General features: G+C 38.6%; 1 protein-coding gene across 1 annotated transcript in view; it reads right to left on the bottom strand.

The window, feature by feature from the left end:
* Window positions 1–285: 285 nt before the first annotated feature.
* wtip (WT1 interacting protein) overlaps window positions 286–14,942 on the bottom strand; it is a 30,006-nt gene continuing 15,349 nt past the window's right edge. The window contains exons 3-8 of the mRNA XM_028014478.1: window positions 7,966–8,033; window positions 6,772–6,834; window positions 5,668–5,798; window positions 5,434–5,485; window positions 4,916–4,984; window positions 286–3,659 (exon numbers count right to left, since the gene is read on the bottom strand). Of these exons, the coding sequence (XP_027870279.1) occupies window positions 3,507–3,659; window positions 4,916–4,984; window positions 5,434–5,485; window positions 5,668–5,798; window positions 6,772–6,834; window positions 7,966–8,033 (536 nt within the window). The 3' untranslated portion in view covers window positions 286–3,506. The remainder of the gene's footprint in view (window positions 3,660–4,915; window positions 4,985–5,433; window positions 5,486–5,667; window positions 5,799–6,771; window positions 6,835–7,965; window positions 8,034–14,942) is intronic.

Genomic DNA, 14,942 nt, shown 5'->3' with positions numbered 1-14,942 from the left:
AATTAATATTTCCCCTTAGTAATATTGCATGGGAAGATGGGCTGGTTGGTAACACTAAAACATCCATCGTCATGGAAACCTTGTTTTGGCTTCTGAAGTCCAAACCAGTCTTGACTCATAACTTTTCCTTACACTTCATATTTGTGAGATTTGTCAAAAACTTTGAATTAATTCAATCACACTGACCTTGACAGAGAAATGCCCCAAGTTTTTGGACTAGGACTCCTTCTCTTTGCAGTCCAATTTGCTTCTTGAATCAATGTTGAGATAAGAAAAAAACAACACTTTTTACAGTTAGCTACAAAACCACTTTATTGAAAAAGCAGATTATGTCATCTACAGTTAAATGATACGTCCCGATTTTAATACATTAAATAACTTTAGACCTTTTCATGTTTAGATAAATAAATCTAGTCTCCTTTTTTAAATGAACCATCTAGGTAATCAAAACACTGAGCATTACAAAACGATGTGACAGGTGTTGAGATGTGCTTGATGGAACTAACAGTAGAAGTCATCTCTTTCCAAGTGATTATATTTTTTGATAGGAAGCAAAATAAAAATAAAAAACTAGCCTCTTTATGAAATACAAATCAAAGTAGTATTTTAAAAAAGTAAATTAAGACATCTTTCAAGGGGATACAATCTGTTTTTGTTAAGTTTTTCTTGGGCAATATTAGATTAATTCATAGAATGCCTCGGTCTTCAAGTACAGCACACGTTACTTGAACCTTGCAAGAAAGGTGAAGTTGATCATACAGTTTGCAGTCATTTTCTTCTCTGCTTTTACAAACACTATATATTACATTCACATGATGACCCCTGCCTTCACTCTCTGTTTTAAACACATTCAGTAGTATTTATTCACAACTGAGTGTATTACAGCATTACAGTATGGGTCAGTGTATGCACAACATGGTTGGTGACATTTTTTCCCCATCCCCGCTCTAGCTACAACCTCAGATGGGCAACGGATGTACTACAGAGAAAATTGGATGCATCGGTTCCAGCATCTTTTAATGTCATCGTCAGATTTTAACAGAGATAATCAGGGTCCTCCTGCTGGTTGCTGCGCTGCCCTGCAAACACAGTGAGGTGCATGTGCCAGGGGCCTGCCACTAGTACACATATACTCTCTCTCACTATCACACACGCACACACACACATAGATATTTCAATCGGCTGCTTTTATAAGCACAAACCGTTGGGGTTCATCTGCAAAAATGTACAGAAACTCAATTGTTTGCTTTATAGTAAGCAATTTTAAATTCTGGATTCAAACCATTAACATCCAAGGAATGTTTAAGCGAGAATTGGTACAAGCAGAAATAAAAAGAATGTTTCAAAACTCAATGATACGTGAAAGAAACAGTTTGACAATGTTTTTTTTTTTTAGTCTAATGTCTTCCTATGGACTCATACACACACACACGCCAACACATAAGTGCCTGTGATCGCGAGAACACACACACACACACACACACACACACACACACACACACACAAGCAACGATGGGTGGGGATCCCTTAAACAAGCACATGGGTGGGACCAGCAGCTCCATGATTTCAAGTATCCCCTCTTCCCACATAACACATTAGCAGACTGTGCAGAACGCAATGGGACATATGAGCGCATCTCAGTAAATTAGACTATCATTGAAAGGTTTATTTACTTCAGTAAAAAAAGTGTTGCACAACCACCCCAAAACTCATGTAGAGTAATTGCAAAAAGAATGGCATAATTTGGGGGACTACAATTATAGTTTTATAGTTATTACAGAATAACCACACTTCTTTCTTTCACTCAACTTTCCATTAATATGTTTCCAAAATCCAATTTTCATAAGTAACATAAAAATGTTCTGAGAAACTGATTTTTTGAATGCAATATCTAAAAATATTAATGGAAAGTTGAGTTTAAGGAAAATACCTCAGCAGTGCTGATCACCTCCTTGCTCATTGATCCATTAATTCATGGAAGTATTGAGGGCATATACTGTACCATACAGTACAAGCACATACTTCTTAGTAGTCTGACATTTCTACGATATAAATCTTTTTTCAATCGGACCTAAATATTAATTGAACTGAATTTTGTTAAGCTACAAGCCATTATCCAAATTAACAGAAATAATGGCTTGAAATATAACACTCTGTATGTTATGAATCAAAACAATAGCAGTTTCATATTTAAACAAAATTTCTGAAATAAATTAACATTTTCATAATGTTCTAATGTATTGAGATACACTTATGTGGACAATAGTGGACAAGTGAAGCTTGCTCATAGTCATGGATGATGTGATTTATATGACAAAATAATATTGTTTGGAAATAAATGTTGAAGGAAAAAAATATTTTTAGGTGAGCATGCAGTTATGTTATTCAACTTTAAGCAGCTTCGTTAGAATTGATGAAAAGAAAGAAAGAAGCTGAATCCTGGAAATTTCCAACTCTTTGTTGAATATTTGGGTGGAACAGCTGTTTTGAGTCGGTTCCTGAATTTAAATTTCGAATGAAAGGTGCAGCATGCTGCACAGTTTGTTTAAAATTACTATTTGGAGTACGCAAACATCAGCTTGGCAGGGATAAATTTGCTTAAAAATAACAAATTTGTAACAAAATGAACTGTGTCTATGTACTTAAAATAGAATAAAAGAACTGCAAGCAAAAACTACAAGACCCACATTTGCTACCTGTGGATCTCTGACCCTCTGACAGACATGAAGCGACTCTAGGAGAGATAATGCAACAGACCCAAAAGCTGCAAAGGCTTCAGTTACACCTCCAATTATGTCACGCTCACAGATACACATACATAAAAAAATACAATCTACATCTAGGATCTTATGTGGAAAACGTCTGCGAAATATATATTCATATATAAAAAGACGACCTATGTGCATCTAAAGGTTTCTTTCTGTCCATAATATAATCATTAATTAAGACACTGCTTGTGAATCTCTCGAGGTGTCATCTTGGACATCTACTTGGAATGTCAGTCGGTTTCTCTGGGCTTGTAGTGCTACTGTGACGTTGACACGGTGCAGAGTCATTTGTATTTCTTCACAGCCCTGCGTCATGATGCTGGGGGTCCTTTGCATAGCCTTTTGCAGGGCTCTGTTTCAGTGTTGAAAGCTGCACAGAGAGAGAAAACACTCTGAAGGCACTGCCCATCTGGCCCGGCCAACGCCGGAGGCTCGTTCTCTCAGCTGTGACAATGCTGCAGTGAAGCTCTTCAGTCAAAGAACAGGAATTCCAGGAACTGCTTCCTTAACAAGGTGAAAACGTCAAAGGTTGGTTCTACTTGGGGCCCTCTGGGTGAGTCTGGTTTTGGATTATGCACCCAAATGATAAGGAGAAAGAGAAGAATGGAAACCCTTTGTGTAGCTGGGGGTGCAGCGCCTGGAATCATGACCATGACTGCTGAAGGAGTGGGCGACCATCCCTCTTCACCCCACTGCTGGTGTCCTGGATCATCTCGAAGGTGGAGCTGAGTCTCCTTCCTACAATTCAGTCACATGGAGGGGGTAGTTCGGGGGCGGGTGGGTGGGCAACTTTGACTGGAGTCGTTGGATGTGGCAGTTGTGGCAGAGAAGGTGGCCTTCAAGTGGATAACAGCGGTGGCCTTCCTCATCGTTCAGCTGAAGACCACAATCCTGACGAAAACATAAACATGTCACAGAGATGGTCAAGATTCAGATTAATATTTAGCTTCTGGTGCAAGAATTGATACACTACATCATGTTACAACCAAAGACTGATGAATTTTATGTGCTTTTGTCTTTACTGAGTCAATACTTTGTAGAACCGCCGATATGACGTTAACAGCTTTGCTGTTTTTTCATAAAATAGCTCAAGTTCAGTTCAGTTTCCTTAAAGAACTCATTGTATAATTTAGACAGAATTACTTATGACTTCCTTTTTAATCATTCTTGCATTAAAACCAATGTGATAAAGTTCTCAACTAATAATTGCTCTACAACATGGGGTGGGGATCTGACCCCCTGGGAGACCACTGAACAATCAACAGGAATTACATAAACCTGCGATTCACACCTGGACAAAAAGAGCTAAATGCATAAACTGTTAGTGCACGTTAACTTTTAATGAGTGAATCAGAATCTACCCCATGTTAAATGTAAAATGAATGTCACCTGTCACCTAGCAACCCAAACTGAGCTCCAGCACTTTCATTTAGCTGGTTTTACTGCTGAATGTGCTGCACAATGGCTACTGAAAAAGACAGATGTTTTGTTGTTGACTTACTATTTAGAAACCATTCTTGTTGGTTGTGCAAGAAGCTCCACTTCTGTTTTTTAAAGATGTACGGTTTTATAATTATCTGTTTGCAGCAGTTTGTATTCTAAAAGGAGCTCAAAGTAGGTAGAAATGAGCAGAATAAAATCTCATTATCTAATGATTTTGTAAAACAAAATGTAATGAACATTGTTTTGTATAGCCCATAGCCCTGTCCTAACCTGTTCTATAAGCATAATAGGTCACCTTTAAATTACGAAAGGAAACGGTGTAAAGGTGGAAGATAAGTGAGGTTTCACAACAAGCCCCCAGCAGAGAATGAAGCACTGGGCTGGAGTGTGCTCAGTCAGTGAGTCACAATGTTCAACTGCATCCTTGGGTTAGTGTCCACAACCGTGATTCATTCTCACTAGTGCAAAAGTCTAGTCTCACTTGTCCGAGAATGTGCAGTTCTCAGACAGGTTCAGAGCGCTGACTGAGAGGATGTGTAAATATGCTAACACTTTGCCAGTCAGAGTGGCATGGCTGTTTATTTGTAGACCCATTCATTCAGAGGAGCTGAATCATACACAGTGATGCTAAATTCATCACCAGTCAAAACAAGAGTATCACAGACTGGTCTTACTACTGCGTGTGAATGAACGCTGTGTCTCACCTCACAGTGGTAACACTCCACATGGTAGTCCTTGTCCATAGAAACAACCCGGATGGTCTCTTCAGAACCCTGCGAGAACAGACTCATAGTTAGGCCTTTCCTTCACACCAGACTGCTGTTTTATTAAAGCGACGGACAAAGAATGACTAACTGCTGCAGAAAAAAAACAAAAAAAAACCCCACACACTGCTGTCTTCAATTTGATGTAAACTAAAACATCACCTTCTCTGCTGCTCCAATAAACGTAATCTCTACTGTCCTAGTAATAACTGAAAACTTCAAGATCCTATTCATACTAATGCAATTATTTACATTTTTCATTTGCACCTCTTCTGTTTTGATCTCTGTTTTTTGAAAAGATAAATAAAAATCTCCAAAGCTCACTGCAGCAAAGAGTAGCACTCACCAAGTTTCTTCAACAACCGTTTATTTTACAGGATTTGTAGTCATCTTTACTAGAGGTGAACTCATCAGAACTCTAGTGATCATTTAAAACATGAGATAATTTAGCTTTTTACCTGGGCAGGAAGGATGGGCTGGTTGCATGAAGCACACTTCGGAGCAAAAACCCTGCATTGAAGAAGACCAGATGTTATAACACGAGTTTCATAAGTGAACATGTGTTGATCTCTTAATTTGTTACTGTCCTTAATTGCTACCATGATGACAGTGGTGCAAATCAACGCTAACAGAACACTTTGCTAGCAATAATAACATTGTCTAATTGCAGCAGATGGTGAAGTTTTCCTCACGTGTGGTAGTCTTTGACACAGTAGATGTTGTTTTCCACATCTACGGTGAAAGGCACTCCGTCTAACCCTTCTTTACACACAACACAGCGGAAGCAGCCCGGATGGTAGGACTTGCCCAGCGCCTGGAGTATCTGACCGAGCACACAAGCAAGAACAAGCAAAGAAGAAGAAACACTCGTATTTAATACTTTCTTCCTATTAATAAGAATACACAGAGTGTGGTATGCATTTTATTTACTAGTTAGAAAACTTCCAACTTCAAGTTGGTTGCATTGAAATTCATTTATAGTTATCAGCTTAAAGGTGAGTGACTAAATATGAACGCCACACTTTCCAGAACCCATTGGCACATAAAATCACAATAAAATACACTTGGGATTATGGTTGTAAAGTGACAAAGTTCAGGGAGAGTGAATACTTTTGCAAGGCACTGTAAATTTAAATAGTATTATTTAATTATTTAAATAGTGACTACTTACATTTGCTCAGTTACATTTATTTCAGTAACTTTTTGAAGAAAAATAACTACTTTTAGGAGTATTTTTACTATGCTGTACTTTGTACTTTTGCTTGAGTTATCGTATTATGAAGTATTTCGATTATTACTTGAGTAAAACGTCTGGATTCTCTACCTGATATGATTCTCACTGCATTGAGAACAAACTTATTTTAACCAAAAATTCACCAGACACAGACAAACACCTGCAGTCACCTAATTTTATATTGAAAGAAATTGATTTAGAAAACATTTTTCTTTTGACTGATTTTGTCAGTTTTATAGAAAGGACAAAATCTTTACATAAAAATTTACATTTTTCTGTGAAGTTAAAAAAATTTTTTTTTAAAAACTAACATTTGTACATGGTTTTATATTTTGTTCTGTCTGATTATGTGATTTTAAATATTAAATAATTGATGTCTTGATCCGTTACTGAGTACTTGAGTATCCTTTTTACCAAATACTTTTTACTCTCTTGAGTAATTTCTTGGATGTCTACTTCTTACTTTTAATGCAGTAAAAATATGTTGCGGTACTCTCACTTGGGCACAATTTCTGGATACTCTACCCACATCTGTTCTCAAAATAATGGAGAAAGTTCTTACCATCTCCATGATGAGGTGACCACACACAAAGCACTTCTCTGCCGTCTGCTGGAAACCAGAGTACTGTGGGGAAAAACAAAGTGCACAATTTATTTCCTTCAGTACAGACACTTTAATAGATTTTACGCCAAACTATTGGCACCTAATACTGATTAACAGGAAAACTGATTATTCTCAGAGTCACCTATGGAGGGCGCTCCTGCGCTCTTTCATTCACACCAGGATGTCTTTGTCTCTCTGTTATCCACCATCTCTTTCTGGGACTTTTTCAGGCCCGGTTAATAAAATTTATTTTGTGAGTGTTGATAGGGTGAAATGTGTTTTATAGTTATAGTTATAAAAACACTCTACGTCTTGCTGCTCGTTCCGTCAGACAATAAAAGTGACCATCTGCAGTACACAGACCCCCCTCACCCCTCCTGGGTCACGACCTGATGACACTGAGGGCTCGGCAGAAGAGACGCAGCTACCAGGTGGAGGTGGGAGGTGTTGATGGGCCGCCCATCCCCTGCCCATTAACGCCTCTCCGAATCCACCATCTGCCACAAGAAGCCCACCCCCCATCCGCCTCCCGTCACCACCACCGCAGCCTGAAACACTCCCGCGGTGACGGGGCAGACTAGACAAGCCTCAGCCACAGGAAGGCGATTAGTCTTCATCCCGTCTTCTGGCCTCCAGCATCAGAGGGGTGGTGATGGTGCGGTGCAAAACAGGAATTTCAGTGTTTCCTAACATATCAACGAGTTAATCTTTAAGGGGAAGCTGTCTATAAACAGGAACCGTAGTCAGCAGCATGTGTTATGAATTAATCTAGATTATGAAGCTGTTTACAGGAACCAATTGGGAGCTTCAATGTTCTCCTCTGCTTCACTTTAGTAACTTAGTTGTTTCATTGTTTCAGTTGCTTTGACGTAAAAGTTTTAAACAAAAGTAACTTCAGGCACCACAATTCTGCCCAGCTAATCTGAAGCAGATGAGACCAGAAGCTGTTCAACACTTCTACCGAACCTCTAAACTGTCTGTGTGTGCAGCAAGAATGAGCACATGAGGGAAATTTGGCTGAAATTAGTCTAAATTGAGGGGGAGGTGCTGGAGATCTAATTACAGCACTTAAACGGTTTGTCTCTGCACCTTCTGTCACCTCCCCATGATCACTAAAGGAAAATCCATAAACATGAATGAGCAGGGACTCACCAGGAAGTCCTCCTCACAGTACACCTTCCCATTGACGTTGTAGAAGGCCTTCCCTCGTAGCCTCCTCCCTGGAAGAAATCACAAAGGAAGTCTGTTAGTAGGAGCACTTAAGTGGCATGCCACTGCAATAATTATTGTAGTCTTATATAATTAAAAAAACACGAAAGATTTCAGACTGAAGTTGTTTTAGACAGCTCATTAAGGAGGAAGGATTGCAGGAAAATCAATGCAATTGACTGAGTTTCTTTAAATCTACAACCTTTTCACTAATGGACACAATAATATAATAATAATTATTATATTATATATTATATTATATTATATTCACAATCTATTATAGCAACATTTCCGGCGTCGGAAATGTTGCTAGTTAATTGTGTTTAATGTCACAGTTAGTTAAGAATAAGTAGAGTGACAAAGTGCTTTTGCAGTATATCTGGATGTGTGCCACAATACATCTCACTGCCTGTGTCTCTGTGGATTTGCCCGCAGCAGCAGGTCGGCACAGAGCAGATGGCTGGGGGTAAATTGGTCATTTTAAGTGTTCGTCTACTTACTGCAACCATTGATCCTGACACAACTCCATTCACACCATTTACACAATCAATAAGCCCTGCTGTTTTCCAAAGGTCCTGCTGTATCTCCCTGCTTATGTACACAACTGCCAGAAATACCAGCAACAATTGACATAATAAAGATGAACAGAAGTTGAAAACTATGATTATATTGAAAATACATTTTTAAGCTGCTGTTTTCAACCTATGTGCAAGAATTATGAATCACCTTTTTGGTATTTTAAAACAACAAGCAAGTCGCGGTTCAGCGGTACTGGGCTTGTACCAGTGTGAAGGCTGAATTCCTCTGGTCCAGCTTTCATTCACCAGAATCCGAGTTTGAATCCAGTCTGAAAAGAAAAAAATTCTGCTGCGAGCTGGCTTCTGCAGCCCCCCGCCACGCATCTCACACAGCCCGTCCATTCAAATTCATGTACCAGTGGCCGTGTTTCTCCGGCAGCACGATGACTTCACCCAGAAGCCTGGCAGACGAAATCCACGGATCTCATAAATCTGACTGGATTAGTCAGATTTAATTGTATTCCAGAGTCACCACTGGGTTTATTGGCCTCCCAGCATGGACACCCCCTTCGTTTTTACAACGAAATTTATGCAATTGCTGTATTTCAAATGCAGATCCAGTGTCAAAATCCTGGGAAATGGCGAGGTAATAAAGGACGCATAACCAGGTGGGGATGCACAGGAACGCCGTCTGCACAATAGGTGAGATTTTTAAGACTCTTAGGCTTACTTTTATTTTTTAAAATCCCATTTTGGGGAGCAAGATGAAAAGAGGAGTGAGAAGTCGGTTTGGTCTGTGGCCTCTGCTCTGCAGTTTGGGGTCTGGAAGGTGAATACAAAGGCCCCAGTTCTGATGACTATGTGGAGCGCTGCTAGGGGAGCGGGCCGAGTGAGCAAACGGGGACATTCTTTCTGTCTGAGGTCACTAGCTGGTCCCATTCATCCCCCCCCTGCACCTCTCCAGCACCCGCTCCCTGCCCGCTTCCCTAACTGAGAATAACGGAGAAAAAGGAGGGGTGGAGGGCTCCGTGCCTTCTTCTCCCCCCATCCCTGTGGCCTTTTGTCACTAGACAGCGCAGCAGAGAGGTTGAACATCCTCAGTGTTGCAGGGGATACTAAAACTATCAGCTCTGTTTAGAATTTACAATTTATTTGGAGTCTTCTGGGAGCTTGATTTAAGAACTAAGCCCCTCTTACCGCTTAATGCAACTGGTTTTACTTCTGGATTAAACGTCCAAATTGAAATGGTGCTTGTGTTAAAAATTTACTTACTTTAGGTTTAATTAGTAAAACCAGTTTCTATATGGACAGACGGATGGAACAGGCTACAAAGTGTGGAAATACAAATACAAATACACCTCCATTCATTTTCTGTATTAATCCAAACCTGGAAGAAACTTCAGACTTTTCCAGATGGTGCAAGAATCCTGTGAGTGGCTGGTTAACATTCGAACTTCCCATAGTTACCTAAGATCACCTGCTATATTCGACGGTGACATAAATATATGAAACGCTATCTCCTCTTGTCAGGCGTCCTCACACTGAGATTACAGTGTGCTTGTTCAGTCCTGAATACCAACATGCGCTCTTCTTGATGCTGGTTGCATGAAATATTGGATCATTCAGAAATCAGGCCTCATTCTGCTAATGCACTCATTTTGCTGTTGCCATGGATATCAGTTTTCATAGTATAAAAGTGAACTGATGTGTCATCATGGTGGAGGTATTATTTGTCTAAAACGTCCTCAGGTGCAGATTCTGCAGCTGACAGTGTCTACACGCAGTCCGTTTTTTTGTTCTTTTCTCCAGGTATGGACTTTCTACCCTTATATTCTGGAGTCAGGTTTTATTTTCCTTTTTATTGAATTCAAGTCTGAACATTTTATGAATCTACAGGTGAGATTCATAAATTTGCAAGATGGTTTTCTAGCAGCACTGAAACAGTTTTAGGTAAATAATGTGATACTAACAAAATGTAAACAAAAATGTCAAAATTCGCTTTAGGTCTACTTGGGTTTGTAAATTACCCTATGACTAGCAAACCTATGCACAAAATAATGCTTGTTTTGTTTTTAACATGTAACATTGTTTACTACTCTCTCCTTGGAGAAATAAACTTGAATTGAATTAATATTGTTTGAAAGAAAACTAGTCTCTGAACTATGTTGAGACATGTCTGTGGTTTATTCAGAATGTGAAAGAGCAACACCTGAAGTCTAACCTTGTATAATTTGTGGTATTTATGATACACATTGACCACATTCAATCATTTAAAAAATCCTAATTATGTCCTTTATGGCATTTTAGACAGACTAGTGCAGGCAGGACAAGGGAAAGGTCTTAGTTGAATTGATTTTAATATCCATAAACTTAAATGTTTGAGAAAACAGCAGGAACCGAAGGAACAACAAGAACTCATCAGTGAAGGAAACTGGTTTGGCAGAGAAAACAGACCAAAAAGACAATGGGAGAAGCAGGAGGAGGTAAGAGAACTCACTGGCTCTTAAGCTACTGGAAATGTGAATAAAAAGTGACAGGAGACCCAGGTGTGACTAATCAGGAAAATATAGCACAGTTAGGCAAGAACCCCAGCAGGGAAAATGAGGTGAGGCTGACTAATAACCACACAAATTAATAACAAGGGAGCTAAGCAACATGACAGAATAAAACTGAAACACACACTACATACTTACACTAGAATGAGAATCTAAACCAGAAACAGAAATGGTACGGAAAACCATTGATGATTTAATAGCAATTCATTCTCAATACTCCAGACACTCCTCGTTCTTTGATTGGGTTACTGTCAGGTGGAGCAACATTGTAATTGAAATGTTGTATTGTTAGCTTGTATTTCTCTGGATTTCTGACTAAACAGAACCGAAAACGCTGATTCAGATGTTGGAAATTTCAAGTCGCATTCCAACATGCAGCATTTGTCAACTTCCTCGACGTCATATGCCTGGTGATGTGCTTCAACATGAGATGGATGTTTTTCGTCTGAGGAGGAATTTGTTGCAGGGTAGTTTTGTTTTTTTAGAGGAAAGCTACATTTTCTATTTTATTAACTGAAATATCTGACATTGTAGATGCAGCGACTCTGAGCAGTTAACAGCTGAAAACGTGCAATCATACTTCTGACTGTGAAATCACGTTGATTAGCAAGAAAATACATTAGAGGCTCTGAGCATTCAGATGCAGAGTACGGAAGCCTGCATTCATACTGACACAGCTCAAGTCACTTGATACAAGTGAAACAAATCTAACAAATGTTTTCATTTATCTAAAAGCTTTACATCAACATATTTATGATAGTGCAGTCTTTCTGATTGCTTCCTATCTCAACTGAGGAAATAATGCTTTTAGGTCAATTTTCTTCACACATTTTACACACTGCAAAAACACAAATCTGGGTTATTTGGTTTAGTTTCTAGTCCCATTATTTTAGTACACTTTAAATACGATAAAGCTAACATACAAGAACTTTTCAGCAAGAAATAGGAGCTTGATTTAAGTCAGTAATTTCTTGATATTGATGAAAATGTACTTGTTAAGTGAATAATCTGCCAGTGGAACAAGACATTTTTCAAATATTATAAGTTAACATTCTTACCATAATAGAAGTTAAAATGTCTTGTTCCACTGGCAGATTATTTTGCATCAATATCAAGGACTTAACACAAGCTCCTGTTTCTTTTTGAAAAGTTACTAGTAAGTTAGTTTTGTCTTATTTTAAGCATGCCAATATATTTGCACTAGAAACTGGACCAAAAATACTTGGAAACATTTTGTATTTTTTGCAGTGCACTCACTATCTGCTTTCTGCAGTGCATTCACAAACCAAAAGGCACCAAATACCTCCAGCCAGCATTTTGTATCGGCTTGCTGTTCCTCACTGTGCCTTGATTTAACAACCGCTGCTGGAATGTTTCACAATGTTAGGTAATGTTAGAGTTGCAACTTTAACAAAAGCAACTGTTAAGAATTAATTGTATTACTGAAATCATTTACAAAAATATCATCACATAACACTGGACACGGATAAATCTACCTGTGACATTCCTCCACTGTTTGTTGCATCTAGACACATTCCTTTTTTAGCTACCAGTTTTCAGCTGATGGTATTTTTTTACACTATCTGGGTAACTTGCACACTGACCTACTAATTTAGACTTGTCAGCCTGTTTATTAGAGGCAAGAGGAAAATGGGAAGACTGGTTCAAGATGACAAAAGCTCAACACGTTAAACGTTGAAGGGCAGCAGGCGCCCTTCAACGTTTCTTCAGACTGCTAGAAACAGGAAACTGAGATTAGGCTTGGGCACTTATCGTATTGTTTATTGTTTATTGTTTATCGTGAAAAACCTCTTATGATAATAATTTTGGTTTATTGTTGCCTTGTTAAATTTCAATTAATTATGCTAAATAAGAAACAAAACTGACAGTATTATCAAAAAAGCTTTAAAAAAATATTTTCACCATTGTCTGTTCCACAAGAGCATCAATAAATATCAGTACATTTGAAAATATGATTAAATGCAATTTCTGCATGCAGCTTAGTGATATAAATCACACTTCTTTAAATAAGTGGCGTCATGAAGAAGCCTGTTTTTAGAGACCGGTGTTTATGAATAGTGGGGTTTTTTAAAAATAATTTTCATCATTATCACAAAAGTACCACAAAATATTGCAATAAAGTTCTAACTCCATGTTGCCCACTCCTAACTAAGGTGCAGTTCACACAGCTTCACCAAAATTGGAGGGTAACAGATTTGTAAAACCTTATCGAATGAGTCTTCAATTTTAGCTGTGACATTTAGATGTTTTAGGCTCAGATTTGGTGTAAAACAATCCCCTGAAAACATGGATTCATCCTGCTTTGTGATAGCGGTTCAGGCTCCTGAGGGGTAATGGTTGACAATGAGTTCACGGTACTCAAGTGCTCTCCAAATTCACAATGCTGTGGAATGGAGGGAAGCCGACAAAATAGAATATTCTGATATCAAAAGTTATTTTTTCAGCAGCTGTAAGGTGAAAATCTTAATAATTAACACAAATAGAGGATTGAAAAACATCAGCTTTTGTGCCATTAGAATGTGTTAGATGATTTGAGTTGCAAAAGTGAATGCGCTTTTCAATAATTAAATACCGATTACTAGCTGCTGTGACTCCTTTTGAGCATATGGATTTAAATTTGAAACTGCAAAACGCATATGAGCCTTGATAATGTCATACAAACTCCAAATTTTGCAGAGGAAGTTCCAGTTGTTGCTTTTTCTAATGCACCAAAGGGGCTGAGGAGAGGAAGAGGATTAATGAGAGCTTCTTCACTTTCCACCTCTCTGCATTAGGGGTTTGAAAACAGATAATCTTTTGCTTTGAAGTCAATATTTTACCAAAGGCTCTAGTTTACCTATTTTCAACTGATCTGGGCTGCTGCTTCTACAAAACATATTTAAAATTTATTTTGCATACCTTACTGAACTGAATCAACTTGAGACTAAAGAAAGATGTTAATGAGGCTAAAGATCTAAAACATATAAATGATTTATTTAAATTTACCACTTTGGCTTAAACTAGAGGGAGCAAACATTGTTTGTATTACAAATCCTTCCTCATATATATGGCATTTCTCACACTTCCCAGTCTTCGGGTTATTATTTTACCCACAAGCCCAAACAAACCAGAAAGGTTACATAGAGGGTGTCAAAAACACACCACTTCTCCCGGCTCGTTAGCCACAGCTCACAGACCGTTCTCTCTGCTAATGAGAACTTCTACTCGTTTCCAGCAGGCAACAGACTTTTCGAATAGCATATATATTTAAAATCGTAACTGAGAGTAAGTTATTGCTTCAGGATGTAAATATGCGGGATGAGTTTTAAAACAAATCAATCTTCCACTTCTCAGATTTAATCTGACTGGCGTCAGCTACAGTTCGACACCCTAGTCCTCCTCACTCTAACACAGAAATGAGTAACTACGAGCTGTCCAGGTGATGCTAACTGGCTAACGAGAAGAAGTGGAGCGAGTGAGCAACATGTGTGTCATCATCCTGCTGGGTGGTCAAGTTTTATGTCTTTTGCAACTTCTAACAGATTTTTTTCCTAAAAATCCTTTTGCTCCATCCATCTTCCTATCAGCTCTGAGCAGATGTAGAAAAAACAAAAACATCTCCGCAGTATGATGCTGCCACCACCATGTTTCAACACTTCACAGAAGGGGTTGGTGTGAACTGTTTGTTTACTGATAAATTTGACATTTTGCATGTAAGCCCCTCTGATGCCACATGTTTCTGTGTTCTCCGCATGGCGAACAGTAAAAGGTTACTGCCAGTTTTCCACTATGAACCGATTTGTCGTGCACCACTAAAGTATTTCATCTTCTTATGAAAATGTGGAAA

This window comes from Xiphophorus couchianus, chromosome 4 (genome assembly GCF_001444195.1).
Source record: "Xiphophorus couchianus chromosome 4, X_couchianus-1.0, whole genome shotgun sequence".
In the NCBI taxonomy this organism is placed as follows: domain Eukaryota; kingdom Metazoa; phylum Chordata; class Actinopteri; order Cyprinodontiformes; family Poeciliidae; genus Xiphophorus; species Xiphophorus couchianus.
This window is presented reverse-complemented; position numbering and strand designations above follow the sequence as displayed.